This window comes from Balaenoptera musculus, chromosome 10 (assembly GCF_009873245.2).
Source record: "Balaenoptera musculus isolate JJ_BM4_2016_0621 chromosome 10, mBalMus1.pri.v3, whole genome shotgun sequence".
Taxonomy (NCBI): Eukaryota; Metazoa; Chordata; class Mammalia; order Artiodactyla; family Balaenopteridae; genus Balaenoptera; species Balaenoptera musculus.
The window spans coordinates 79,334,711-79,362,551 of record NC_045794.1 but is presented as its reverse complement, the minus strand read 5'-3'; the positions used below and the strand labels follow the sequence as shown (position 1 = coordinate 79,362,551).

The 27,841-nt window shown below is 44.0% G+C and overlaps 1 protein-coding gene across 1 annotated transcript; it reads left to right on the top strand.

Moving 5' to 3' along the window:
- Positions 1 to 606: 606 nt before the first annotated feature.
- Positions 607 to 24,269, top strand: HAL (histidine ammonia-lyase). Its single transcript, XM_036865183.1, has 20 exons — positions 607 to 1,129; positions 1,818 to 1,878; positions 1,985 to 2,012; positions 2,353 to 2,427; positions 2,520 to 2,592; positions 2,686 to 2,752; positions 3,047 to 3,084; positions 3,921 to 4,046; positions 6,250 to 6,389; positions 8,297 to 8,344; positions 8,998 to 9,145; positions 9,912 to 10,007; positions 10,105 to 10,163; positions 11,039 to 11,119; positions 13,556 to 13,621; positions 13,698 to 13,863; positions 16,368 to 16,502; positions 20,101 to 20,209; positions 20,309 to 20,378; positions 22,587 to 24,269. The coding sequence occupies exons 1-20, from the start codon at positions 883 to 885 to the stop codon at positions 22,725 to 22,727; spliced, it is 1,974 nt and encodes a 657-aa protein (XP_036721078.1). The 5' UTR covers positions 607 to 882; the 3' UTR covers positions 22,728 to 24,269.
- The last annotated feature ends 3,572 nt before the right edge of the window (positions 24,270 to 27,841 follow it).

The following is a 27,841-nucleotide window of genomic DNA, read 5'->3' as shown; positions in this document are numbered from 1 at the left end:
CTCACTTAATCCTCCCAAAAGCCCTTTGAAATAGGTACTATTATCATCCCCATTTTGTAGGTGAAGAAACAGAGGCCCAGAGAAGTCAAGTAACTTGCCCAAATGTCACACAGCTGGGAAATGGCAGGACCAGGATTTGATCCCAGGTAGATACTGCAAACACTGCAGTGAGGAAATTAGCCCCTTTGCCTTTTGATGAGGAAACAGAGGCTAATCAATAACTTACTGCTCCAGGCTAATAAGCGGTGGAGCTGGAGTCCAAGCCGAGGTGGCTGTCACCCAAATGGTGACCTTTAGTTGTGAAAATGACCTCTGGCCTTGCCCTCTCCCTTTGTGGAGGGACAGCTTCGGAAAACCTTCATAGTGGTAAGGGCGGAGTTGCTCAACACGTATTTGGGAATAAACAAATGGATGAAGATTGCCACACTCCCTGGTGTCACAGTTGGCCAGTGAAGAGCATTTTACAGTTGAGTAATTCCAGATAAAGACAGGAACATGGTGTTTATAAGCTGCCCTTATTGGAGGAGAACGCAGACAGAAACCAGGGGAGGGAGGAATCAGGGCCCCTGCGGAGACAGGGCCAGCAGCAGGGTCGGCTGGCTCTAGGACCCGAGGGCGGGAGAAGCCAGGCCTTGCTGGCAGCAGACCTGGACGGGTGGAAAGGTGGCCTGCATCCCGCTCTCCTGCCCCTCGCTCAGCTGCAAAAATATCAAAGGGACACCGTGGGGCGCTCAATAAATATTTGTCCAATGCGTGAATGAGTAAAGGCGAGGGAGGGGGCGTGTTTTGAAAGCCCATCCCACTTCTCCCTATCAACCACACGTCGGTAGTCATTCCCGGATAAAACTCTCCCCTCCTGGTGACTGTCGCCAGCGGACGACCATGCCCAGGTATACGGTGCACGTGCGCGGAGAGTGGCTGGCGGTGCCCTGCCAGGATGCGCAGCTCACGGTGGGCTGGCTGGGCCGGGAGGCCGTACGGAGGTACATCAAGAACAAGCCAGACAATGGTGGCTTCGCCTCGGTGGACAACGTCAGCTTCCTCGTGCGCCGCTGCAAGGGCCTGGGCCTGCTGGACCACGAGGACCCGCTGGAGGTGGCCCTGGAGGACAACGAGTTCGTGGAAGTGGGTGAGTGGCCGGAGGGGAGGGGTGCGAATCACTCGGCCGGGCATTCCCGGGAGGGACGGTCCCTTGTCCTCCCCAATTGGGGGGGGGGGGACGGGGGTGGGATTCTCGCACACCCCTGCGAGGAAGGCAGGAGTCTTATCCACCTTTTACAACGAGGCAGCCGACTCGGAAAGGAGGAGACTTCTTACTAGTAGCAAAGACTAGATTTGAACTCAAGACCGCAGGGCTGAAGCCTTTTGCAGTTACTGAATCATTTTGAAAATCCCTTTGCCCTTCAAAAGAACCTCACCAGACTGGAGGCCAGTAGCATAGATTTAAAACAAAATTAAATCTATTTTGTTTAACGAAACTATCAAATATTAAAACACATAGATTTAAATATTAAATATATTTAAAATATTAAATATTGAAACAATAGATTTAAAACAAAATAAAGCCGGTGATGGGGATGGAGGTGGGGTTGGATCTTGAACTTTCACTTAAACCCTTTCATGCATGCCTGGCACCTACATCTCTGCCTTTTGCTCTCCTCCTTTGTAAATTTAAAAGCATGAGAAGTCGTTTTAAAGCAGCCATTTCTGTAGAATTTCGAAGGCAATTGAAGAGCCCTTTTCTTGGTTTACCAGTAACGCCAAAAGTGGCTCTCCACTGTGATCCCTAAGGGGTCTCTCTTGCACTCTTGTTTCAGTTATAGAAGGGGATGCCATGTCTTCCGACTTCATTCCATCGCAACCAGAAGGAGTTTACCTGTATCCTTTTCTGCAGGCTTGTTGGTCTGCTCTGGGGGCTACTGTTGCCAATGATGGGGCTGGGGCTTTTCCACACTACCCAGTATCTTCCTTTACCTGGCAACAGATACAGCAAATACCGGGAACCCGAAAAGGTAAGTTTCAAACCACTTCCTTTTTTTAAGAAAATTAAGTCGCCCCACCCCTCATTTAAGGAGGGGGAGGGCTAGCAAAATTTATGACCAAGCATCATCAGTGAGGACGGGGCTTTATCCAGCTCTGTGTAACAGGGAAAGGCATTATGCTTTTCCACTTCTAATTTTCCTTCCTGAACCTCCTCTTCAGCAAGCTGTCTTTGTAACTAGCACATTAGTGTTTGATAGTAGTGATAAAATCTCTGACGTGTCAGAGCTTAATTCTGCTTCAGGCTTCCCTACTCTTTTGTTTGAGCGACTAAGCTGTTTGCACTCACGGAGATTCCCTTCTTTTGTGCAGTACATTGCCTTAGATGGGGACAGCCTGACCACAGAGGATCTGGTCAGCTTGGGCAAGGGACACTACAAAATCAAGGTATGCTGGAGGGAGGGGAAGGACATCCTCTGACTTTTTTCGCGGCACGTGTAAATCTTTGACATATTCAGCTCTGACCAATGTTTTCCTAGCTCACCCCCACTGCTGAAAAGAAGGTGCAGAACTCCAGGGAAGTCATAGAAAGCATCGTGAAAGAAAAAACTGGTATCCTTTTCTCTTTGTATTACGCAGTTCTTTTTATAGGCTTAAAAAAATGCCGCCTGTGTCTAATTGTATAACGTCTGGTTTTTATTCTAGTTGTTTACGGCATTACTACAGGTTTTGGGAAATTTGCCAGAACTGTAATTCCTGTCAGTAAACTAGAGTAAGTTTGATTCCTCCCCACCAAACACACACACAGTCACATGCCAACTATTCTCATTTTGGAGATTTCTTTCAACAACAGAAATAATTAACATTTGCCCCAATTTACAAATAAGGAGGGTGAGGCTCGGATTAACTCACACATGAGTTGACATAGAAAACACAGACTTGCTGGTTTCTTCCATTGCCCTATCATGCCTATTCTGTCCCTCCAAAGATTTAACTATGTTCCCAGCTGAGGGAACATTTTCACGGTGAGGTATCTAAGAGGGTTTTTTTTTTCTTTCTCTTCCAGGGAGCTCCAGGTCAACCTAGTACGTTCACATTCTTCAGGTAACTCACTCCAAACATTCAGGGCCTCCTAGATCTTGTTTGACTTGAATGAAGTGCAGTCGGTCCTCGGTATCTCCGGGTTCTGCATTCCCAGATTCAACCAGCCTGGGATGTTGGCTGAATCCACAGATTAGGAACCCGCAGATGCTGAGGGCCGACTGTACTACATCACTTTATATAAGGAACTTGAACATCTGGGGATTTTGGTGTCTGCAGGGGGGTTGGGTTGGGGGCCCTGGAACCAATACCCGGATGACTGTGTAGCACAGTGTCAGGCATCCTTTAACAGCGTCCAGAAGCTAGCGGATCCCAAGGAGTAGGTGCCAATTCTGCTGCCGGGGGATGGAGAGGGGGGAAGCAGAAAGCATCAGACAAGACCACCTTTCAGCTGAATCTCAGAAAAAGGAATGGGCCAGGTGAAAGGATGGGGTTGGGATGGGAGCGTGAATACCATCGTGCCAAGAGGGTGATGCAGTCGGGGACACGAAATTAAGGCTGGAACTCAGGGAGGAGTAGTTCGGGACAAGGTGAGATGGGAAAGTCTGTCAAGAATCCCATCAGACTGCAAGAGAGCTTGTGCGGAGGAGTCCGGACGCTATTCTAAGGGTATTGAGGAGGGCGGGGCGTTCACTGACGCTTCCAAGAAGGGGAAGTGAGAAGGCAAAACTGGATTCTCATATCTGTCTGGAAGATGAGACTTGAAGAAGCAAGACAATCAGGAGAGAAAGCAGTGCAACTATCTGAGCCAAGACGTGGAGAGAAATTTGAGATGGAGACGGCTGGGAGAAGGAAAAGCTTTTGTTTTTCTTGGAGAAAACTTCAATTCTGTTTTGTAGGTGTTGGGAAACCACTAATCCCTGAGAGATGTCGGATGCTCTTGGCTTTAAGGGTCAATGTCTTGGCCAAAGGATACAGTGGCATTTCCCTGGAGACTCTCAAACAAGTTATCGAAGTATTTAATGGTAATGCAACAGATACCCAACTGACCCTCCGATGAGGCTGTGTGTGTACCACAGGTAGACTTGATTGACGGGGTGGTGAGAAATTGGTGAGAAGAGAAGACATAAACTAATGGAGATGAGTGGAAAATGAGCTTGGCAAGAAGGAGGTTAGCTAGATGGGGGTGCAAGGTAGGAGTGAGGCAGAGACTCTTACTCCTGTGGACTTTCACCCATTCTCTATCAGCCTTCACTTAGCATTTGGCATCTTTAAGACTAGAACAAGCCCCTTGAGTCTGGCCTTAAGTTCAGGGCTGGAGAGAACCTTGGATTCAGTGGTGTTTAAATGTGGTTAGAGAAGTTGCATCAAATCATCTGGGAAACATAACGATTCCTGGTTGTCCACCCCAAAGACCGATTCAGTAGTTCTGGTTGGTGCCTGGGAATCTGAAATCTTCATGCTCCCCAGGGGGTGGGATAGCCAGACTTGAAAAACTGAAATTCAGCCTCTTACAAAGGTAGAAGAGAAATATGCAGATGAAAGGCTTGCTTGTGATCAGGAAGCTGTCTAGCGCCAAGATAGGAGGCAGCTCAACTCTTCGGAGCTTGCTTCTTGGGATAATTCTAGTGTGGAGATGAGATTTGACATGCGTGGGAGGCCATTGTCCCTTCCCACAAATAAGGATAAACATTCTAGGTCAGTGGAAACTTGGGGACTCTTTGGGGTGAAGGAGTGGGAGGAAAAGCAGGGCTGGGCAGTCACATAGAGCAAAACACATGCTAGATTTTCTGTGCTATAGGCACAAGTGACCTATAAATATGATATGCCAATCAGTGAATAGCAATGGAATGAACAATATATAGTATACAAGGCTGTGCTGAACCAACCAGCAGTGATTCAACACCTATTTCTACTCCCACCCAGTCTGCCCGACTATAAGCCTAAAATCCCAGATAGTGCAACTTCAGCCGTGAATCCACCTGTGCTTTATGGGTGAGCCCAGGGTACCTCTGTGTCCTAGAGTTCTGAGAATTCCGCAGGGTGAACTATGACCTGGAAGCTGACCTGTGGGTGGCACTGCTTTATCTTACTGACATTACGTAGCAGTTGGAAAAAAACTGCTATCAGTAGTCTGAGTTTACCTTGGAAATGTAGCCTCCTTTTTGAGTAACTTAATGGGAATTTCCTCCAAAACAGTACACGTCCATGTATAAGTGCTGGTGAGGTGGCAGACTGGGTGACCAGGAATTGGGCAGAAGAGAAGAGAGCAAATTGACTATGACTTTACTTCCCCAGAGAACCCCTGTTAAAACCCTGGTGCACCTTATCTTTCTAGAACAATTTGTATTACTTTTTTTTAATGTATTTTTTTTAAGTCTTTATTGAATTTGTTACAATATTGCTTCTGTTTTATGTTTTGGTTTTTTGGCGGCGAGGCATGGGGGATCTTAGTTCCCCAACCAGGGATCGAACCTGCACCCCCTGAATTGGAAAGTGAAGTCTTAACCACTGGACCACCGGGGAAGTCCCTGTATTACTTTTCTAATGTAAACATTTACATTATATAATGTTTTCAAACATTCTCCAATAGTTTTTAATGGCTACATACACCAATCAGTCCTATGAAAGTCTCTTAATTTCCTATTTGGATCATTTTAAACTTTATGTTCTTAGAAATAAGGCAGCAAAGAATAACAGCTAGCTCCTGATCACATCTTTAAGATACATTGCTAGAATTTCTAGAAATTTCTAGGTCAGATTAGAACATGCACAGTAACAGTAAACAAAGGGGCAGAGGACCAAGGAGAAGGAAGAAGTTAAGGGAAGAGGTAGTCATTATGGGGGTACGGGTTCCAGATCACCTTTCTTCCATGCAGTCTGACCTTAATTCTTTATGTACAGTGTTCTCCCGCCCCCTTCACACAGCATATCCGAGCGTGTCCTGGCTAAAACCTATAACGCTTCCCGTTGTCCTTAGGATAAAGTCTAAACTTAAAGTGGCTTACAGAGAAAGCTTTGCTCCCGGGAGGGTCCTCCTTCCTTCCCTCCTTTCTTTCTCTCTTCCCTGCCTTTCTCTCTCTCTTTCTCCCCCTCTCCTTTTTCTTTCTATAGCAGCTCAGCCAGGTCCCTTAAGCATTAGTTGTGCTTGAGGAATTGTCTTTCCCTAAAGCGAGGATGGCCTGAATGAAGTGCTCTTGAAGTAACCGGTGCCTCCTTCTCTCCCAGCCTCCTGCCTGCCCTATGTTCCAGAGAAAGGAACTGTTGGTGCCAGTGGAGACCTTGCCCCACTCTCTCATCTTGCTCTTGGGCTAATTGGGGAAGGGAAGATGTGGTCTCCGAAGAGTGGCTGGGCTGACGCTAAATACGTAAGATTTTAATAACAGCTTCCACCTGCAGTAATTTCCCGAGGCTGGACACCAGGTGTACTTGCATGCTTTCTAGCACTCCATCCTTACAGCAGCCCAACAAGGGAGCCACTGTTATCCCTATCCTATGGCTGTGACAACTGAAGCTTAGAAGTGTGGACAGAGTCAGGAGCTCAGCCGTAGCACAGTACAGATGTCAAACTAGGCAAGGCTCTTAGCTTCCATATGCAACTGTCAGCCTTCTGGACTTGGTGATCACCTTGGTAAAAAGGTACAGCAGCCAGTGTTAATTGCGGGAATTTATTCTGCATCTAAAACATTTCCAGTGCCTATCCAGGAGGTCACATGCTGTTGCAGGTTTATTTACTTGCTGGTCTAATAGGTACAGAGCTGTGGATCATAGCACTGACTTATAACCTCTGGAAAGGAGGTTCCACTCCCCCCTTCCCCCCAAAGCTCTCATCTGGTGGCCAATCCGAAAGGCTTGTTTTTGATAAAGCTTTAATGTTTTCTTCATTCATCTCCAAATTCATCAGAGCAGCCCAAAGAATTGTTTGAAGTGTCGTCTCTGATCTCTTTCCGGGAGGTTCCCTAACAGTAACTGAAGGGGCAGAGGACCAAGGAGGAAGAAGTTAAGGGAACAGATAGTCCTTCGGGGGTTCGGGTTCCAGATCACCTTCCTTCTGTGCAGACTGATCTTGATTATTTCTCTATGTACAGTGTTCCCACAACCAACTTCACACAGCAAATCCAAGCGTGTCCTGGCCAAAACGTGTAATGCTTCTCACTGTCCTCAGGATGATGTCTAAAATTAAAGTGGCTTACAAGAGTCTTGCTTGTCATATCCACACCCCCCAGCCAAATCCTTCCCCACCAACACTGTACATCACAGAAGCGAGAGGTGGCCTGCAGCTGGAGTGCCCTGTGTCCTAGGCAGAGGGACCGGCCATGTCCATTCTTCTGTTCCTGCTTCTGATTAAGTCCTCTGAGAAACTTCCATCTCTGCTCTTCTGGTTCTTTTCTCTACAGGCCCACCCCGTCAACTCCCTTTTGCCCCTCCTTTGTGCCCTCCCAGCATCTTATGTGATTATTTTCCACGGAACCTTACCCACTTCCTACCTCCTGTTACACTTAACATACTATGTCTGTGTTTGCCCTTGAGCTTGTCTGTCTCCATTTTTCCTACCCTCAGCCCCACTCCTGGGACAGAGTTAATCATGTGATAGATATTCTAATAAGCTTGTGAAATTAACAGAGTCAGTGGTCCTACCTCTGTGTCTTCCTTCTTCCCTAGAGGGATCTTAACCTAGTGATTGCTTTCACGTCTTTTATTTCAGGGGAAGATCATTCTGCCCATTTCTCCTCAGGATTCTGTGTCCATCTCTTGGGCCCATAAGGCCCTCTTCACTGGTGCTCACACATTTGCCATACAAGTGAGAAGCCCTGCTCTGAGGTTCTGCTAGTGTTCAGACAAGTGGGACGAGGGTGGAGGACTTTTAGGTCAAGCTCTGGAGGCCAGGGAATGTGGACAGAGTTTGGAGCTCAGCCTTAGCGCACCTGCATCTGGATGTGCATCTGCTCAGGAAGCAGCAGTAAAAAAAAAAAGTGAATCACTAAAGTGGAAACTGAATGCAAAGGACCTAGAAACCAACATTCAGGGTTGATTTTGTAGACACTAACCCCTGATGTAGGTACAAAAATTACTCAAAAGCTAAGTCTGCTTGCAGACTAAAGAACAGAACTAGAGAATAGACCAGCGAAGATAAACAGAACCAATTCACGTAGGTCTAATCTTTTATAAGACAGACCTTTGGGCTTAAAAAATCTTTTATTGGATTCCACATGAAATTAGAAATATGCTGGTATTTCATTTGATACCCATTTTTACCCTTTAAATCATTCTACAGGTCCTGGCAGCTCATGGATTGAAACCAATTGTTTTGAAGCCAAAAGAGGTAAGGAGACTCAAGGAAAATTTGTTCGTTTTAACAAATCTTTACTTAATAGCTATTTTCAGTCTTAATATCAGCCTCACTGGTTTCTTAAAATAAACATAGCTTCCATGTTTGCTTAAGTTGGGCACTGAAGAAAGGGCTCTGCCGTAAGCACTGAAAAGACTCTTCAGGCCACAGATGCTTAGGGGTTCTCTTACAGAAGAACTTAAACTTCAAATCGGGATCTCTAAGGACCCCTAAGAGATGCTGTAAGCCAACATCCCTTGGGATGCTCTAAGCCAAGAGTCTCAGACCAGAAATTTTTCAAGGTGTCTTGTCTATAATGATGAGAAGTTGAAGAAGAAATGCAGCATAATTAAGAGCTAAAGATTTGCTACGCCATCTACATTGGAGCACCACTGCTGCCTTAATGACGGGGATACTTAACAGCTACTCCATTTGCTAGATTTATACTAATGATTTCACAGATGATGGCACTTCATCCTTGCATACTTAAATAAGCATTACTGCCCTGCACTTTAGAAACCATGGAGCGACATCATTCACCTGGCAGGCTAACTTTTCTCTTATGAAAGCAAAAGATATGAAATCAACTTGCACATACACTTGTTACAACAAACAGCATTAGAAAACTTCTCTCCCCTTCCACAAAGGGTCTGGCGCTCATCAACGGGACGCAGATGATCACCTCCCTGGGCTGTGAAGCTGTGGAGAGAGCCAGTGCCATTGCTCGACAGGCTGACATAGTGGCGTCCTTGACCCTTGAGGTGTTGAAGGGCACCACCAAAGCCTTCGATACTGGTCAGTATGGCTCTTCCGTTGGTTTGCTATTCATTCAGGCAGAGCTCGGGTGCAGGGGGGGAGGGGAGGCTGGTCAAGGTGTTCAGACACGGGAGTGGTGGGGGTAGATGGTAGGGAAGAAGAAAATCCAAGTGCCTGTGCCTTCGTAGGACTGCTGCAGCTTCATCTAAGTTACGTCACACTTGACCCTTGAAACGACCATGTTTCACAGACAAACGCTGACTCAGAGGGTTAAGTGACCTGCCCCAGATCACCAGCTCTGACTCCCATCAAACTACATGTTGTCTTAAGAATTTATGGGCAGGATTTGAGAACTAGAGTAGGATTAGTGCTGATCCCCATTTGAAAATCGGGAGAGAAAAATTGTAGAAGTGGTAGCTTTTCTAGAAAGTAATGACTTGGAAAGACTCCCTACTCTTATATGTAGTAGGACCAAAAAAAACTGTCTAAAAAATGACTTAGCTAAATTAGGACACTATTGAGCTCCCTTCCATTATGAGCCTAAACTTTTTTAGGGTAGGCCCAGTGTCTTGAGTTGAATTCCCAGAGATCTCAACACATAGTTTGCCCTCAGATACTTAAAGTAGAAAGAATAAAGTCCATAAGGAAAATCTTGCTTTTGGAGTTACGTTTCTAATCCTGAGTGATGGTTAAGGACCCCTGGACTTTTGAGGGCTGTGTCAGCACAGTGGATGGTTCTGTGCCAGCAATGGTAGTTCATTCAATATAAGAATTGCTCAGACTTTTCCGCTTTCATCAATTCTAGACATTCACGCTGTTCGCCCTCATCGTGGGCAAGTTGAAGTCGCTTTTCGGTTTCGGTCCCTCTTGGACTCAGATCACCACCCATCTGAAATAGCAGGTCTGGGCGTGCCTATGTGAATGAGCTTATTTGCTTTTGGAAATAATTGGAAAGAACTGCTAACATGCCCCCTGCCATCCCTGTATCTTTTCCACAGAAAGTCACAGGTTCTGTGATCGTGTTCAGGATGCTTACACCTTGCGCTGCTGTCCACAGGTAAACAAAAAAGCCAACAAGTTTCTATTCTTTCCCCCAGTTTGTCGGGGTGGGGAATAGAAAGAGAGGAAGGTGTTAGAAAGTCATGTAATGGTCAGTGGTAATCCAGATTTCTTTACTGCCTCTATTAAAAATGATGTATATGTAATACTTCCACTTTCCAATTATCGTAAAGTTTCTGTTCTTTATGGTAAGCTGCTTGTTTCCCTTTGAATTACTTTGCTCAACCCCCATGTAGAGAAGTCCAACGGACAGCTTGTTGTTTTGGTTTAGTGCCCTAACTTTAAAAAATTCTTAGTAATAGCATCATCCTAACCAGTTAATGGAGTTTTACTGGCTCTACCTGTTAGATAGAACTAGAACCAGCCTGCCAGGAACGTTCATGGGAAAATCTAACCACAATTCAAGGGCATATCCATGGTTAGATCTTATCTGCATTTAATAGGCAAACATAAACCATTATAAATGAATCTGTGAGTCGTAACTTTAAATATAAAATGCAGATGAACTGGGTTGGCATGAGGCAACCTATATTGCAGATGTTCCAACTCATTTGCAAATGGCAATTAGTTAAGTGACATACTAACACGCATCTCAAGAGTGAAACAATATTTCAGGTTGTACCAAGTTCCAATCCGTAGGGTACTAAAGAGTCCTCCCTAGCATAAATACCCTGTTTTCCTTGTTCTCAGCAAGTTCTGTTCTAGCTTAGCTAGACTGAAAACACCTATGGGGAAGAATTGCCAAATTAGCTCTACAGTAAGAATAAATCCCAGTTTAAATGTTCTTGCTATTCTAATAAGAATATCAGCCTATGTGACAGGGACCATTATCAGTGTCTTCCATGTATTAGCTCATTTGATCTTGTCTTTTAGATCCATGGTGTGGTGAACGACACAATAGCATTTGCGAAGAACATCATTACCACAGAAATTAACAGTGCAACAGATAATCCTGTATCTTTTGATGGTTTACTAAGCTGTGATTATAGAATTCCAGCTGGTCATTTTAAGATCTAAGTGATCGTTTTGTGTAGCCTCTCTGTTGCTCCGTTTCATAGACTAAGTACTTGGGCTCCGAGGTTAAATGCCTTGCTCTAGAGCCGAGCTGGTAAGCGGCAGAGGCAGGTCTGTGAACCTAGTCTCAGGTTCGGAGTCTAACGTGCTGTGCTTCCAAAACTGACAGATGAAAGATTAAAGGGGGTATTTCCAACATTGGCTGCAGGGTTTCACGAAGACATCTGCCCTAAAACCCACTGCTGAGGTTGTTGGTAGAAGGATGAAGATCTACATCACAAGTGTGATTGTAGAGACCCTGGGTAGGATGGCATTCATGTGAGGCTTCCTAGGGCTAGTGATACCATGGTGCACTAAACAGAGGCAACCTTTTAACACTTACCTAAGTATTGATCAAAGAGTTATGGCTTTCCTCATCCTGAGTTTATTTCTGACATGGAGTTTACTCAAATCAGTGTTCCCATATTTGTACAAAGAAGAGTAACAATGCTTCCATCTCTCAAGGATGGAGCCCTTCTTTTCCTTCACGGTGTGGGTATCTCAGCGGCATCTTGTTTTTGCTATGGAAGGTTCTGTGATGGCTTAGTTCCCCCCAGAAGTCGATGTGATCGGTCAGGAGGCACACAGGCAAAGTCTTCACAGAGACAATACTGCCTTTGAAGACCATTTAGGAATCTATTTCTTAGGAATCTATTTCTCCTACCCCACATCTGCCTCAGTTCTTACCATTGGAGAAAGTAGCCCTAAAAGCCTTGCACAGCCCGGGCTAGCAGAGAGCAGCTGTATAAGGTTTCTCACTAGACCTTTTCAATGTGCCTTCTCTGACAAGCTTACTTCAGGATGTGCGTTTTATGTCCTCTCAGGTTGTTTTACAGTTAAGTCAGACCCAAGCTAAATACCCCTCAACTCACTAACCCTCCTCAACACCAGCCACCCCCAAATGGAGAAGTAGTTTTCATGAACTCTATGCATTCTTCTCTCATCTCTTATTTCTTGCACTGTAGAGCAGAGGTATCCATTCTACACTTACATAATTTAGACTTGAAAGGGTATCTTATGGAGTAATAAAAAGCAAAACAAATAAACAAAAATACCGTTAAGTTACTGGCCAAGGGAGGGAGGATCATTCCCTGCTAAATTCTTCCCCCCACCACTTGCCTCAGCAAAAATTTCAGCCAAAAGTCCTTTACTTTCTCAGAGAAAGATTCTTAATTGTTGATGAATTTCCAGTTGGCTAATATTTGGGAGTTCTCCAGCAATACTGGTGTTACCCGAAAGAATATTTTTCTCAATCTTCTGTTGCATATATAGACCATCTATTACATAGTTGCTGGATATTATAGGAGTTAACTTCTAATTGCTATAACTTAGTAGCCAACAAACAAATTTGGAACAACTAGAGAATGATAGATGTTGTTTAAGTTGTAAATTGGTGCAGAGATCACTTGCTATAAGGATTCAGAGAATGGAGAGAAGACCAAGGCCTGTCGTTGGGGGTGGGTCCATGGAAAAGGGCAGGAGCTAGGCCTAAGAGGCTCACAGTTATATGCACAGAAAAGGGTAATTCCAAACTTGTTAAGTAACACATGCACCTCTACCTCTTTGGAAGTCAGAACCTTTCCTACACAGAGTGAGTTCCTAGTTAATAGGTTGTGAATAGTCTTTAGTCCAGTAGGTGAAAATTAGCTCTTTGGAAAGTCTTTTGCTGCCTTTGTCAGGGTTCCTGTTGACTTAAGTAAAATACATGATGGAGTGGAATGATCCCTGAGAGTATTAATGTTCGGTGAGTCCAAAGTTGCCACTGACTTAAGTGGGTTTGCAATGACCTCTCGGCCGCCATTTGCTGTGAACACTGGCACAGGATCAGTGAGTAGAAGGTTTGAAAGTTTTCCCAGAATTGATTGTTCCAACAATTTGGTGGTTGCTCATCAGCAAAATCTTCCATTCAGCAGGTTCTTCGATGAAGCACAAGCTCGCAGTGCCCATTGAAGAAACAGAATTTGCTTTTAAACTGGTGTCCTGATCTCTGTTCTTAGTTTCAGGTTATAAACTTTTTGAAGGCAAGTAACTGACCACCAGATTAGTAATGTTATGGTGCTTGAGGATCTCTCATCCCAAGAGAAAACATCATTTCATGCTTCATGTTTCTTTGACCCCCCAGTTGGGTGGACACAATCATCTTTAAGGTTTTTGTTTTGTTTTGTTTACCTTTGTACCTCTTCATGTCAACACCTGCCTGTGGAAAGACTCTCCTTCTCTCCACCCTACCTTTGTACAAGGGCTACCACCTCAATGTTAGAAATGAGCAATTGGGGAAAGTGTTATACTTGAAGTGATCACCAAGTGTTATGTGAAAGCCTTAACCTATTTTGAAAGATGGTCTTTGCCAGCAGGGGAGAGACTGTTTCTGGAGGAAACTTCCATGGTGAATATCCAGCCAAAGTAAGCTTTTTAGAATTGCTCCTGACCCTGAAAGCATATTCTAATATAGGCCAACTGAATTGAGACACTCTTTCAGGCCCTGGACTATTTGGCCATTGGCGTCCATGAACTTGCTGCAATTAGTGAAAGAAGAATTGAAAGGCTCTGCAACCCCTCCCTCAGTGAGCTGCCTGCCTTCCTAGTGGCTGAAGGTGGTCTGAACTCTGGATTCATGATAGCCCACTGCACGGCTGCAGCCCTGGGTAAGGACACTGCACTTTGCCCAGAATGCAAGCCTATCCACCTAAAGGCCTTTCCATTTTACCTAAAAGTGTCACGTTTTGTCTTTGAGATCTAACGTTTTCACCACCTCCATGTGCATCCTCAATACAAATGCAACAGGGTTAGAGAAAAAAATATAAAACCTAGGCAACATTATACTGAAACATAATAACACACTAATGAGGTTGTAAATAAGGAGGTTTCCACGATTTCTCTGTAGGAAGCAATGTGACATCACATGTGAACTTCATCTTTGTAGTTTTTTCACTAATCTCAATTTGAAGATTATCAGAAGGAAAAAGGCAAAAGATGTTTATAGCTACTGGTGAAACTTGAACTGATCCAGATGATTAAAGTTTGGATACATTCCATAAGACATACCAACCACTAAAAACATAAGGATGTGACTACGACATGCAAAAATGCTTATAAGAAGCAAGATGCCCTCTATGAAAATTGAGCTTTAATATAGCAGATTTCTGACTCAAGACTGTAAGGGACAGAGAAGTAACATCGGAATAGAGCCTGGCACAAAGGAAGTGCAAAGGGCTTCACTTATATTTACTCAATCGTCAAACAATACCAAGAGGCAGGTACTATTATTTCCTCCATTTCAAAGATGAATACTTGAAGATCCAAGAAGTTAAGTGACCTACTCAATATTGCACGGCTAGTAAGAAATAAAGCAGAATTCAGACCCAGGCATTTTGGCTTGCAAATCTGTGCTCTCACTTCAATTAATGAGGATCTCTTTTTAATCAATACTTAATCCTAAAATATGGTTGCCCAATTTAACAAATAGAAATGCAGGCTGCCCAGTTAAATTTGAATTATTCAGCATATTATCTGGTACTAAAAAATTGTTTTTTTAATCTGAAATTCTAATTTAACTGGGCATCCGGTATTTTTTCTGGCAAATGTACCCAAGAGGCAGGATAGCATAGTGGTTCATAAGAGCATAGACTCTGGGTCCGAATCCCAGCTCTGCCCATTTACCAGCAGCATGATATGGAGCAAATCTCTTAATCCTGTTGACCCTCAGTTTACTCCTGTGTAAAATGGGGGTGATAAATTTACCCAACGGGGCTGTTTTGAGGATTAAATTAATGAATGCGTGGAATGCCTTAGAACTGTGCCTGGAGTGTCATGAGCACTAAATTAATATTAGTTGTTGTTACTATTACTACTCACCCCTTCCTCAGTTAAGTCTCACACTAAGACTCCACACAGCCAACAAAGAGCCACTGAGTTCATTTTCTGTCCAGTATTTTCTATTTACTCACTCACCTCCTTACTAAAATATCCCTCTAAGGGGCAGCAACTTCTCACATTAACATGGGGGGTGGTAATTGATTTTCAGAGAAGCGTTATGAATTTGGGAAGCCTCGTTTGAATGTGTTTAGCTGCCCTAGCTGTCATCTGAAGTTGCTCAGCTTGCTTTCATTGTAATAAAACTGGTGGTTTTCTTTTTTTGGCCACTTGTAGGTTACGTTTCTGAACAAGCCCCACCAAACCAGGTGATCCGCATAGCAGGTTCAGGGGCCCAGGACTCGCGGTGCTGAAACCTGAAAGTTCTGGGCAAACCAGGATGAGTGGATCACCATAGTTTATAGTATATTATCTCAGGATCCCCTATAGCGTAGAGAAGAACTGCAGCTTCACTCAGAGCTGCTCTCAAAGTTCAAAAAAAGAGGGGAAAAAACTCTTTGTGTGTGACCTTTCCCAGCTTCTGAAGCTGGGGAGAAGGAACTCTGTAATCTAGGTTCTTGCTACTTAAGGTGTGGTCCTCTGGCCAAAAATACAGCCATCACCGGCAATTTGTTAGAACAGCAGAATATCAGGCCCCATGTAAAACTCAACATTTGCACTTTTAACAAGAGCCAGTGATTCATTTGCACGATAAAGTTTGAGAGACAGCAACCTAGGCCAACTCTAGACTTCCCCCCACCTCCCCAAGACATCCCCGCAGTCATCAAGCCCTTGCTTAAACCCAGTACATCCACTTACGTCATCACTGAACAGTCTCAACTGTAAATCTTCTCTTGCTGAAGATCTGTGGGTCCAGCCTCAATCCCCAAACGCCACGCCTGAATTCTGATCCCGCCTCCTCTGGTGACATAACCAGATTGTCCTCCAATACCTGGAAATGACCATCACCTTTTTTACTCCGAGTCTCCCTGTCATGATAAATGCTTCTAGTGTTTACAACTTGGCTTTGTAATATGAGGGTTCCCATCCCGGTCTTATCTCAGAACTCACTAGAGTTTTAGAGTCCTTCTCACTTTGGGGAAAAAAAAAACAAAACCCAACCTTCTTCCTTTTCCCAAAGTAACTTTGGACCATCTGGTGCTTTGATAACGACCAAGAGCTCCTGGAGAGGGTATCCCACACTGAGGAGCACTTTGGGAAGCCATGTGTCATTTTGGCAATTTTTCTATTAGGAACGTATGTATGTCCCTAACTTAACTTCTCTGGCCTCTTGCAGTTTCTGAGAACAAGGCTCTATGCCACCCCTCGTCCGTGGACTCTCTCTCCACCAGTGCTGCCACGGAGGACCATGTCTCCATGGGAGGATGGGCAGCAAGGAAAGCCCTCAGGGTCATTGAGCACGTGGAGCAAGGTAACCCCAGCCAGGCCGGGATGCAGGCCTCCCTGATAAACCAGACGCCAGTGGTCCTCAGAGGGGGATCCCCACCGGCAGTATCAGCATCGCCTGGGAACTCAGGGCCTGTCCCAGACCTGCTGAATCAGAGACCCTAGGAAAGACAGCAGAACAAGCTGGGTTTAGCAAGCCCTCCAGGTGGTTCTGATGCTCCGTGAAGATTAAGAACCACACCTGCTGGCTAAGCCAGTTCATCAGCTGGCTTTTTTTTTTTATATGAAAATTTTAAAACATATTCAGAAGTGGAGAGATTAGTACCAGGAACCTTCATATGCCTCACTCTAATTCAACAGTTAACACATTTGCTTCTTTTTTGTTTTGTTTTGGTTTTTTTTGTTACTTTTCCCAAATTATTTTCAAGCAAATCCCTGTTGTCGTGTTTTCTTCCGGCATACTTTCTCTCTCAAATACAAACACTTTCTTATCCACCATGATGCCATTATCACATCCAACAAAAATCAACAATAAGTCTTGGTATCATCGAGTACAAATTCAAATTTTCCCAAATTATCTCAACTACAACAGTCCCCTCTCCCTTTTTTTTTAATTCATGCCATTGACTAGTTAAAAAACCACGTCAGTTTTCTGACAGAGACTGACATTCTGGATTTACCTGTGAGCTTCCTTGTGGTGGTACTTTTGTTCTCTGTCCCATCATTTCTTGTGTGTTGCCGTTGATCCTAAAGACTTGACGAGATTTAGACCCAGCCTTTTCAGCAAAGAGAGTTCATAGGTGGAGCCGTGTTGAGTCAACCTCTTCCAGCCTTCTTAATCACTGCTTGCTTGGTTTCTTAAAGAGAAACTGCCTTCCTTTAGGCATTGTTCTCTAAATTCCTAAATTTTTGCTACTGTATTGGAAGCAGTTGGCTGACAAAAGAATACCTCTATTTTAAGATAAATGTGAGAGAGTTGAGTATTCTTTTTTTGGTAACAGCTCTGTTGACATATAATTCATATACCATACAATTCACCCATCTAAATTGTACAATTCAGTGGGTTTTAGTAGAGTTGTGAATATACTCAGAGTTGTGAGTCAACACCCCAATCAACTCTAGAACATGTTTATCATCCCAGAAAGAAACCTTGTACCCTTTACTATCACTCCCTTCTCCTCCCTATCCGGCCTGGTTCCGGTGGAAAGGCATGTATCACTGAGCACAGTGGATTAAATGGTGAATGAGGTATTCTCTGCCCTCTTGGAAATCAGAGTCTACCTAAAGAGGAAGACATTGAACAACAACTTGGCAACTCTTTGTAGCACTTAACAAAATTCTGACTAAAGAATTGAGTTATAGGAGGCTATAACTGAACCTGACCTAGTCTGAAGGGATGAGAAAAGGCATTTCCAAAGGAGTGTTTAAGATTAAGACCTGAAACGAATAGGGCCAGCTAACTGGGAAGAGGAGAGCAGTATTTAATAAGGAAAGGGGATGTGTGTGCACAAAATAAATTGTTCTGGGATGCGTCGTAATGATGTACAGATGCCCACACTCAGGAAAGAACTGGGATGGATGATGAAGGACAGTTCTCTACGTGGAGGCAGCTGACGGCTGCAGGAGGTCAGGTGAGAAGAACACCAGGAACAGAGAGGCGGCTGCACTCAGGGGAAAAGAAGACCTGAAATGTTACCAGCCCACTGGAGGAAGGAGGGAAAACTTTTCAAAGGGAGCAGCTTAAAAAACCCAGTGTGGGGACTTCCGTGGAAGTCCAGGGGTTAAGACTGTGCGCTTCCACTGCAGGGGGCGTGGGTTCATCCCCCTGGCTGGGGAGCTAAGATCCGCATGCCCCGCGGAGGTCCAAAAAAGATCTGGAGTGAGAGGGAGTCTGAAGCCCAAGCACAGACATCAGTCAAGGCCAGGGGATGGTGGGGAGGTGGGAAGGAAGGGGATGTAAGGTCAGGAGAAGCAGTCTTTTCTTAGTGAAAGGGACACAGGTATACATTAGCCTCAGATGTTGATAAAATGAATAGCGTCAGTTTTGAAAACTTTAAGAACATCCTTGCAATATATCTAAGTAGAACTATTGCTTATTTGCTCAGGATCGTTTTAGTTCATGTGACTCATACTCTGTTAAGGTGAAGAAAATATTCATGGGAAACTAGAAGGTGTTTCCATGATTCTTAGGATATTTTAAGTGTATTTAAATTTTTGGAAGGGAAGGGTGAAGGTGGTTATTAGGCCACTGAATATCAGCTTATTTCAAAATAAATGAGAATCGTATTTTTAAAAATCCAGGTAAATCAAGATACACTGAACCCTTTGCATCTGTATCAGTGAAGTGTGTGGTTTTTAAATCCCATCTGATGGCATCAGGGAGAACTTATGGTTGTGAATAGCAACAAAGAGCAGTTAACAGAATGCTGAGAGATGGTTACTCAAGGTTTTCCTGACATGTTTCACGTTTATCTTGCAAACCCACCTAAGAAGCTGTCTGTTATATGCACTAGCAAAATCTGCCATTTTCCTACTCACATTTCTCCAACCAAGAGGCCAGGTTTGTGTCATGTGGGTGAAGGCAAATCAGGAAGATTAGCCAGTTCTGATCTTGAGCTCCAGCTCTATGAAATAAGTATAAGCATTTATTTAATAAGATGCTTTACTTCTCAAAGTTTCCAGTTCCTTACGTGTAAAGTGAGGGGACTGGACTAGAAAATGTGAAGTTTCTTCCAGGTCCTAATGGATTCTGTAACTTCATCCTCTCCCATCGTGACCTGTCTGTACTCACCAGAGCTTGGAATGTGCTTTATAAATTTTAAGACAAGAAGTCAAATGTTTTTAATACTCCATTTTGGTTAACCACTTAAGTGGCCTGAACAAGAGACCACTTAAGTGGCCTCTAAGCTTCTAAATTATCTTCTTGGCAAATAACAGAACCCAAAGTGGTTTAATTTTGAATTATATTTCTATAAAAAATTCTTCATTAGACTGTATCAAATGCAGAGAGATTTAGATTTCAATATTCAGAGTGGATCTCAAGGTATGGTACATTCCTCAAGTGTTCATAGCTAGGAAAAGACAATGTAAAGATTGTTTTAGTAAGAAACTTAAAGTTGGCAAGATGCCAATGGCTAGAATTTCAGTTTTAGTGGATTTGGGAGCCTTTAAGTTTGAAGGTTTGAAACAGACATTGGAGAATTAGTTCCAGGGCAACCAAAGACTCATCTGCTCATTCACTGGCTCCTTCAATCCTTTGATGAAAGTCTATCTGCCAGGTATTTCAGGCTATAGGGAACAGCAAGACTGAAAACAAATTAAAATTTACACAAAGGTGGAAATAGGAAACAGGTCATCCATCTTGATCAGCTGAGGGGAGAAGGGGAAAGCTGATTTACCTGGATAGTCCTCCCCTTCTCACCATTAAAGATGCAGCCAAGAGGTTAGAAAAGCACATTTAAGATGGTAACCAAATACCAAGGGATCTTCATTCTACCCATAGACTGGGAGAACCAACCATCTGTTAGTTGGCTGGCGATGGCCGTCAGCTTGCATGGGATTTATATCCCTCAAGCATGAAGTCAGACTCTAATCAGCCATCCCCTCGTCCTTCCTTGTTTCAGTGCTGGCTATCGAGCTTCTTGCAGCCTGCCAAGGGATAGAGTTTCTACGCCCTTTGAAAACTACCACTCCACTGGAGAAGGTCTACGACCTGGTGCGCTCCGTTGTAAGGTAAAGTCAAACAGATTCCTGGAAAGTGACACTGTTTTAGAACTTTGAACCCTGGCAGCAGTTAACGTTGGCTCATGGTTTGATGTGCTGTCTCTGCAGGCCCTGGATAAAAGATCGCTTCATGGCCCCGGACATCGAGGCAGCGCACAGACTGCTCATAGAGCAGAAGGTAAATTGGCTACTTGGCTTAGTTCTTAGTTTGGGGTCGTTGTGGGAAAGCAAAGTGGGAGTGGAGAGTGGAGAAACATTCATATTCTTTTGCTTCCTGGCTGTTCCTTGGAAGTGAACCAAAAGGTACTCATGCAACTTTCAAGGTCACTAAGAAAACTATTCGATACACTCTTAAGTGTCCCATGTTGCACCCAAACATGGACTATCTAAGGATTAGAAGCTGGGATGAATTTTAAATGGAATTTGGGGACAAGTATTTGTGGGGAGAAAATGAGATGAAAGGTTCATGGATTCCTCCCCATCAAGAAGGTTCTCTCTTATTAAAGATACATTCTCTTTCTGTAATGCTATCACCACCACCACCACCTGGTTCAGTGACTGCATAGACCTGAAGAGAAAACAAATTTCCCGAGTTTTTATTCAAAGGGATCTGGATGTGTCTAGTGCACTGGTGTGTCCTGCCCCATCACACTGGGTGAGATACTGGGTCTCTTTATTGCTTCTTCTCTCTGGCTACATTGACTGCAGATGCATCTGATAGGGACAGATGCCTAGAATGCGGACTCGTTTTTAAAACATAGTTTTAAAGTTCTTTAAGCCTTTAAGCCTTTAAGCCTTTAATTTGTAGGTATCATGTTCCCTAGAATTGCTTGATTTTCCCCTGGAACCATTGCGCTGCTCTTGGGGAACAATTTTTTTCCTTTGACCTTCACCCCTGTCATTTCTAAGTGTTCCCTGTACCCTTTGAGGGCAATTCCCTTGCTTGCTGCCAACTTTGGTGCTACAAGAATTCCCTTGCTTGCTGCCAACCTTGGTGCTACAAGAGAGGTGTGTAAGAGCTCAGCCTTTTTTTAAATTGAAATATGATTGACATATATCATTATATTAGTCTGCAATATAATGATTTGACATTTGTATATATTGCAAAATGGTCACCACAGCAACTTTCAAATATACAGTGCAGTATTATTAACTATAGTCACCAAGCTGTATATGACATCTCCAGGATTTGTTTACGTTATAAGTGGAATTTTGTACCTTCTGACCCCCTCCACCCACTCCCCCCAACCCCCGCCTCTGGCAACCACCAATCTGTTCTCTGCATCTATGAACTCTTTTTTTTTTTAGATTCCACGTATAAGTGAGATCGTATGATATTTGTCTTTCTCTGTCTGATTTATTTCACTTAACATGATGCCCTCAAGATCCATCCATGTTGTTACAAATGGCAAGAGCTCCTTCTTTTTTTATGGCTGAATAAAATTCCAGTGTGTGTGTGTGTGTGTGTGTGTGTGTGTGTGTGTGTGTGTGTGTGTGTGTGTATCTCACAATTTCTGTATCATTCATCCATTGATGGACACTTAGGTTTCTTCCGTGCCTTGGCTATTGTAAATAGTGCAGTGAACCTGGGGGTGCAGATATCTTTTCAACGAGGTTAGCTTTTGAAAGAATACATTTTCTAAGGTAATACAAAAGAATAGGAAATGCTCCTTCCCCGTCAGCGGCAACCAGATAAAAAGCAGCTATAATATAAACCAAAAGCCGGACTTTAGTTTGAGAAGATGTTATGCTTGAAAGGGAATAGGTTGGTGGGTGGAGGTAAACACTAAACAAGGCTGTGAAACAGTGCTTCTCCAACTGTAAAGTGCACGTGAATTTCTAGGGGCTCTTGTTAAAATGCAGGTTGGGATTCAGTAGGTCTGCAGAGGGGCTGACATTCTGACTTGTCCCAAGCGATGCTGACGCTGCTGGTCCGGGGCCACGTTCTGAGTAGCAAGGGTCCAGAGAACAGAGGGCGTGTGGCATGGAAAGAGAGCAAAGAGGAAATCCACTGCCTCTTATCATTTAAGGCTCGCCTTAGAAAACACACAGTCCCATCCTTGAGCGGCTTTCCTTAATTCCATCCACACTGAATTCTCTAGGTTTCGTTTGTTTCCTGGCTTGTTTTGCTTTAGAAGAGTAAGCAGCTGAAAACCTTCATGGTAACTTTAGAAACATTTTGGACTTTGTATTTTAAAAGCTGTTAAAGCAACCAAAGACTCATTGACAGATCATGTGTCAAATGGCTTATAATAAAAGCAAGCAAACAGCTGCTGTGTTATCTAGTCAGGTTGATAATGTTTTGACTTCACATGAAGTTGATGTTTAATGGCATGTGAAAACAATGTTGTCAACACTTTGACTTTGTTTTGTTCTTGCATTTCAGGTTTGGGAAGTAGCTGCACCATACATCGAAAAATACAGAATGGAGCATATTCCGGAATCAAGACCTGTTTCTCCAACAGCATTTTCATTGGAATTTCTGCACAAGAAATCGACCAAAATCCCAGAGTCTGAGGATCTTTAATGCTTTTTGTCACGAATTAGCAGATCAGATGGTACTTAGTTTAACAGCAAACAGTATTATGCTGAAGGAGAGACCTGAGAACTTTCTCAGGTGGATCAATCAATTATATAGTTCAGTTCTAATACCTGCTCTGGTTAGGCTGGTGACAGTATTACATTTATTAAATCTAGCACTGGTTACAGATGCAGCTGGTGTTTCCAGATTATAGGACATGCACAATTAACAAAATCTTAACGAAATCTATAGGCCACTCACTCTTAAGGGTGAGAAGACTAACCACAACTGCATGGACCTTTGACTCAATATTAGATGAACTCAAATCTTGAGACAGATTGATGGCATTGTTTTCCAAAAACATTAGACTTTTGTGAATCTTTTTTTGTTTGTTTTGGGTTTGTTTGGTTTTTTTTTTTGTTTTTTTTTTTGCTTTGTCAAACTCTCCACTAGTTAACTCTGGGTGATTGTACTGTGCCATGCTACGATGAATGTTCCTTAATATTTTGTAAATGACACTTTTGAAGTCATAATTAGTTCTTAAGCTGCTTTTTCTTTTATTCATTAAATCATAGTAAAGAATAGTCAATAGGTCAACAAGAGATTCTGTGTAAAGGAGTTAAGGAATGAATATAAAGATTGCTATGGGAGTGGTTCTCAATGAATTGTGCATTTCATATTTATCAAATGTCACTGCACATATCAAAAAAAGGATTCAGGTGCTTAAACTGCAGTAGGAGGTTAGTGTTACTGCTGCTTTACCATGTGTTAGTCTCTATTCACACTCTTGTAATAACCCAGCTTAAGAAGCCTCCTCATTTCACAGGTAAGGAATCTGATGTTCAGAGTAAACCAACCCCCTCTCTATAATGGTAATCATTAAAACAAGGCCCCGTTGACAAAGGTCAGATGCGCCCTAGGATGTTACCCAATCTGTTCCCTCCCCTCCTCCAAAAGAAGATAAAGAACCTCCTGGAAAGGCTTAAGTGTAATTGTCCCGATGAAGGATGGGTCACATGACTTCTTGGCTTCCCGAAGCTGTGACTTTGCACCCTTCTGTGCAAACATGAGCAAGGCGCTTTCCAAGTGCAGGACTGTGAAACCATGGCTCTAACAACTGCAGCTGGTCAAGGAAAGGACAGGCACCCTTGCCAGCTCGCCTACCTGATTACAGCCTTTTCACAGTAGAGTCTTCTCTTAGGTTGCAGCCTGTCCACAGGAAAGGTGGAGACAGGAGTGCAAACCAAAATTCAGTGAAGCAAAATGTGCTGAGGAACCTGTTTGCCGAAAGGTGATTCTTGATGCTGTTCTCTGCTGAAATGTAAACACGCAAATGAAGTTTATTCATTCTTATCCACGAGCTGCAGTGGAGCCAGTAAACCCAGTGGTCTGATGGCTGTTCGTCACTGGTATGGGGCGGGCTGGTTTCCCACAGGCCCGCGCGGTCCTGCGGGGCCCTCTGTCATTGAGTTTTCTATACAGCTCTGTACTGTGCCATCAAGGGAGTTTCAAGGTAAATGTGGAATAAACTAAGTCTCAATTGTCTTATGTCATTGCTGTATTCTTAGATTTTTATAACAAAGTTTAACACCTTGTCAGGGAAAGGTTATTCTAACTGCAGTTAATTACATTTCTGAAAGATTTCGTCAGTGAACGTTCACACGGTACAAAGTGTCTTTAGAAAATGTGATTGATTCGGTATACATTCTCTCTCTTCCCCACTGAGGAGCCCAGAAAAGCTGGAGGCATCGCGATTTCTGCCGCAGTGAGCTCACCTGGGCTTCTTCACCTGTTCTCTCGGGGCAGCCACAGAGCAAACCCCAAAGCGCAAGGGATTTTCAAGCTTCTTTTGTGCCACGTTTGCTAATGTCCTGTTGGCCAAAGCAAGTCACGCATCAAGCCCAAGTCAGTTTGGGAGAGTAACACACAAGGGCGTGGGCGTGTAGTTTGGGGGCTGTAGCTGTCACAGTCTGCCGCATACATGAAATTCCACACACAACCTGAAAACTTCCCAGGAAGCTACTTTTCATTACTACTTTAAACTTGTGTCTCCTTTCTGAATCTGGTCCCTGGATTATTAGCTTTTTTATTAAACCTTCTAATTATCTCATGAATAGCATGATCATTTTGCATTTGGGGGTTTACTTTGGTTGAAGGTATTAACTTATTAAATGGAAACACTGAAATTATACCAAAAAACAAAACCACAAGAAGAGCTGGAGGAAATTCGCTTCAGCTCAGGGCACAGGCCTGGTTCGTCTCAAGGGGGTCGCATTCCCTTTACTGGGTGATTAGTTCGAGAGACAGCGGAGGTTGCAGTTTGGGCCAATGAGACAGAAGAATTTTACTGCAGGCTGGAGCAAACGCTTTCTCTCCCGAGAGCCGTGACAGCCAGGCTTTCTCCCTCTCCTGCTTGACCTCAGTGAGGAGGCGCAGGGCCCCTCTGGCTGCTGCCGGTCAGCCACACCGGGGGGACCTGGCCTCGGGGCGCCGCCAACGCCGGAGGACAGAGCAGAGGGAGGGAAGGGATCTGGGTCTTCAGGATTTCTGAGCGGCTGGGTAAACGCCTCCCGAAGCCTGTCCTTCCTGTGAAATTCCGAGGGGGAGCTAATGAACTTCCTTATTTTTTTTTTTAACATCTTTATTGTAGTATAGTTGCTTTACAATGGTGTGTTAATTTCTGCTGTACAACAAAGTGAATCAGCTATACGTATACATGTATCCCCATATCGCCTCCCTCTTGAGTGTCCCTCCCACCCTCCCTATCCCACCCCTCTAGGTGGTCACAAAGCATGGAGCTGATCTCCCTGTGCTATGCGGCTGCTTCCCACTAGCTATCTATTTTACATTTGGTAGTGTATATATGTCCACGCCACTATCTCACTTTGTCCCAGCTTACCCTTCCCCCTCCCCGTGTCCTCAAGTCCATTCTCTACGTCTGCGTCTTAATTCCTATCCTGCCCCTAGGTTCTTCAGAACCATCTTTTTTTTTTAGATTCCATATATATGTGTTAGCATATGGTATTTGTTTCTCTCTTTCTGAGAATACTTACTTCACTCTGTATGACAGACTCTAGGTCCAGCCACCTCACTACAAATAACTCAGTTTCGTTTCTTTTTATGGCTGAGGAATATTCCATTGTATATATGTGCCACATCTTTATCCAATCATCTGTTGATGGACACTTAGGTTGCTTCCATGTCCTGGCTATTGTAAATAGAGCTGCAACGAACATTGTGGTACATGACTCTTTTTGAATTATGATTTTCTCAGGGTATAAGCCCAGTAGTGGGATTGTTGGGTCATATGGTAGTTCTATTTTTAGTTTCTTAAGGAACCTCCATACTGTTCTCCATAGTGGCTGTATCAATTTACATTCCCACCAACAGTGCAAGAGGGTTCCCTTTTCTCCACACCCTCTCCAGCATTTATTGTTTGTAGATTTTTTGATGATGGCCATTCTGACCGGTGTGAGGTGATACCTCATTGTCGTTTTGATTTGCATTTCTCTAATGATTAGTGATGTTGAGCATCCTTTCATGTGTTTGTTGGCAATCTGTATATCTTCTCTGGAGAAATGTCTATTTAGCTCTTCTGCCCATTTTTGGATTGGGTTGTTTGTTTTTTTGATATTGAGCTGCATGAGCTGCTTGTAAATTTTGGAGATTAATCCTTTGTCAGTTGCTTCGTTTGCAAATATTTTCTCCGATTCTGAGGGTTGTCTTTTCGTCTTGTTTATGTTTTCCTTTGTTGTGCAAAAGCTTTTAAGTTTCATTAGGTCCCATTTGTTTGTCTTTGTTTTTATTTCCATTTCTCTAGGAGGCGGGTCAAAAAGGGTCTTGCTGTGATGTATGTCATAGAGGAACTTCCTTATTTTTCAAACCAATTTTAGTCAGGGCGTTTCACATCTCACTGTGCCGTTTCCAGAGCTTTCCACCCAGATTTCTAGCACCTGATACCTCCTACTGTCTCCACCAAAGGACTTGGTGAAGGTGTCTTGCCGGAGTCCACTCACGCAGCACATACCTGAGTGCCTACTCTGTTCACTAAAACCAGATTACTCTTTCTACCACAACACTCTTGTCCTGGGCCTAACCTGTTCAGAAACTTGCAGTGGCTTACCCTGACTTTAAGAACGAAGTTCCGGGACTCCCCTGGTGGTGCAGTGGTTAAGAATCCGCCTGCAATGCAGGGGACACGGGTTCGAGCCCTGGTCCGGGAAGATCCCACATGCCGCGGAGCAACAAAGCCCGTGCGCCACAACTACTGAGCCTGTGCTCTGGAGCCCACGAGCCACAGCTACTGAGCCCACGTGCCACAACTACTGAAGCCTGTGCGCCTAGATCCCGTGCTCCACAACAAGAGAAGCCACTGCAATGAGAAGCCCGCACACCGCAACGAAGAGTAGCCCCCGCTCGCCGCAACTAGAGAAAGCCCGCGCGCAGCAACGAAGACCCAACCTGAGTCGACCTGACCTTGTAGTCCCCGCCCCCACTGAACCCTCCACTCTAGGAGGACTCAGGCCCCCCCCCCTTCTGAACACCCCATGATGCTCCATCTCCGGAGCCTTTCCCTCACATCAAAATCTTTCCAACCTCTCGGGCTGAGGATGGCCATGCCCCTTCCCACCCAGCCATGGAAATGTTTCTTGCTGGGTTTCGCTTTTCCACTTTACTCCCCCATAAGCATCATCCATTATATTAAGGAATTCATATGCTTTTTCCAATACACATAACAAGTATTTTCCTTAACACTGCATTCCTGGGTTGGCCTGCTGGGTGTGTTTTAATAAGCAGTTTTTTTCACTAGGACCGTATGTATGCTTGTGCAGCCATTCATTAATTCATTCACTGATCACCTACTATGAACCAGTCACTACACTAGATCCTGCGGACATGACCAGGCCCCTGCCCTCTACTAACACACAATCTAAAGGGAAAGACAGTTTGATTGCAATGCTATAGAGGCTGTCATAGAGGGATGGGAGCTTGGTGTGGGGGGCAGTGACTAGCTCTGATTTCCCACTTAGAGAAGAGAGGGCAAGCACTCCAGGCAGACGAACAGTGCTGCAAGGCCTGGAGCAGCAAAAACAAATGGCGATTTTGAGGCACAGTGTGAA

Coding starts and splice junctions, on each gene's coding strand:
- HAL (XM_036865183.1), top strand. CDS start 883: ATGCCCAGGTATACGGTGCACGTGCGCGGAGAGTGGCTGGCGGTGCCC. Junction 10,164..11,038: donor CCTTGCGCTGCTGTCCACAG/GTAAACAAAAAA, acceptor CTTGTCTTTTAG/ATCCATGGTGTGGTGAACGA. Junction 13,622..13,697: donor ATGGTGAATATCCAGCCAAA/GTAAGCTTTTTA, acceptor ACACTCTTTCAG/GCCCTGGACTATTTGGCCAT.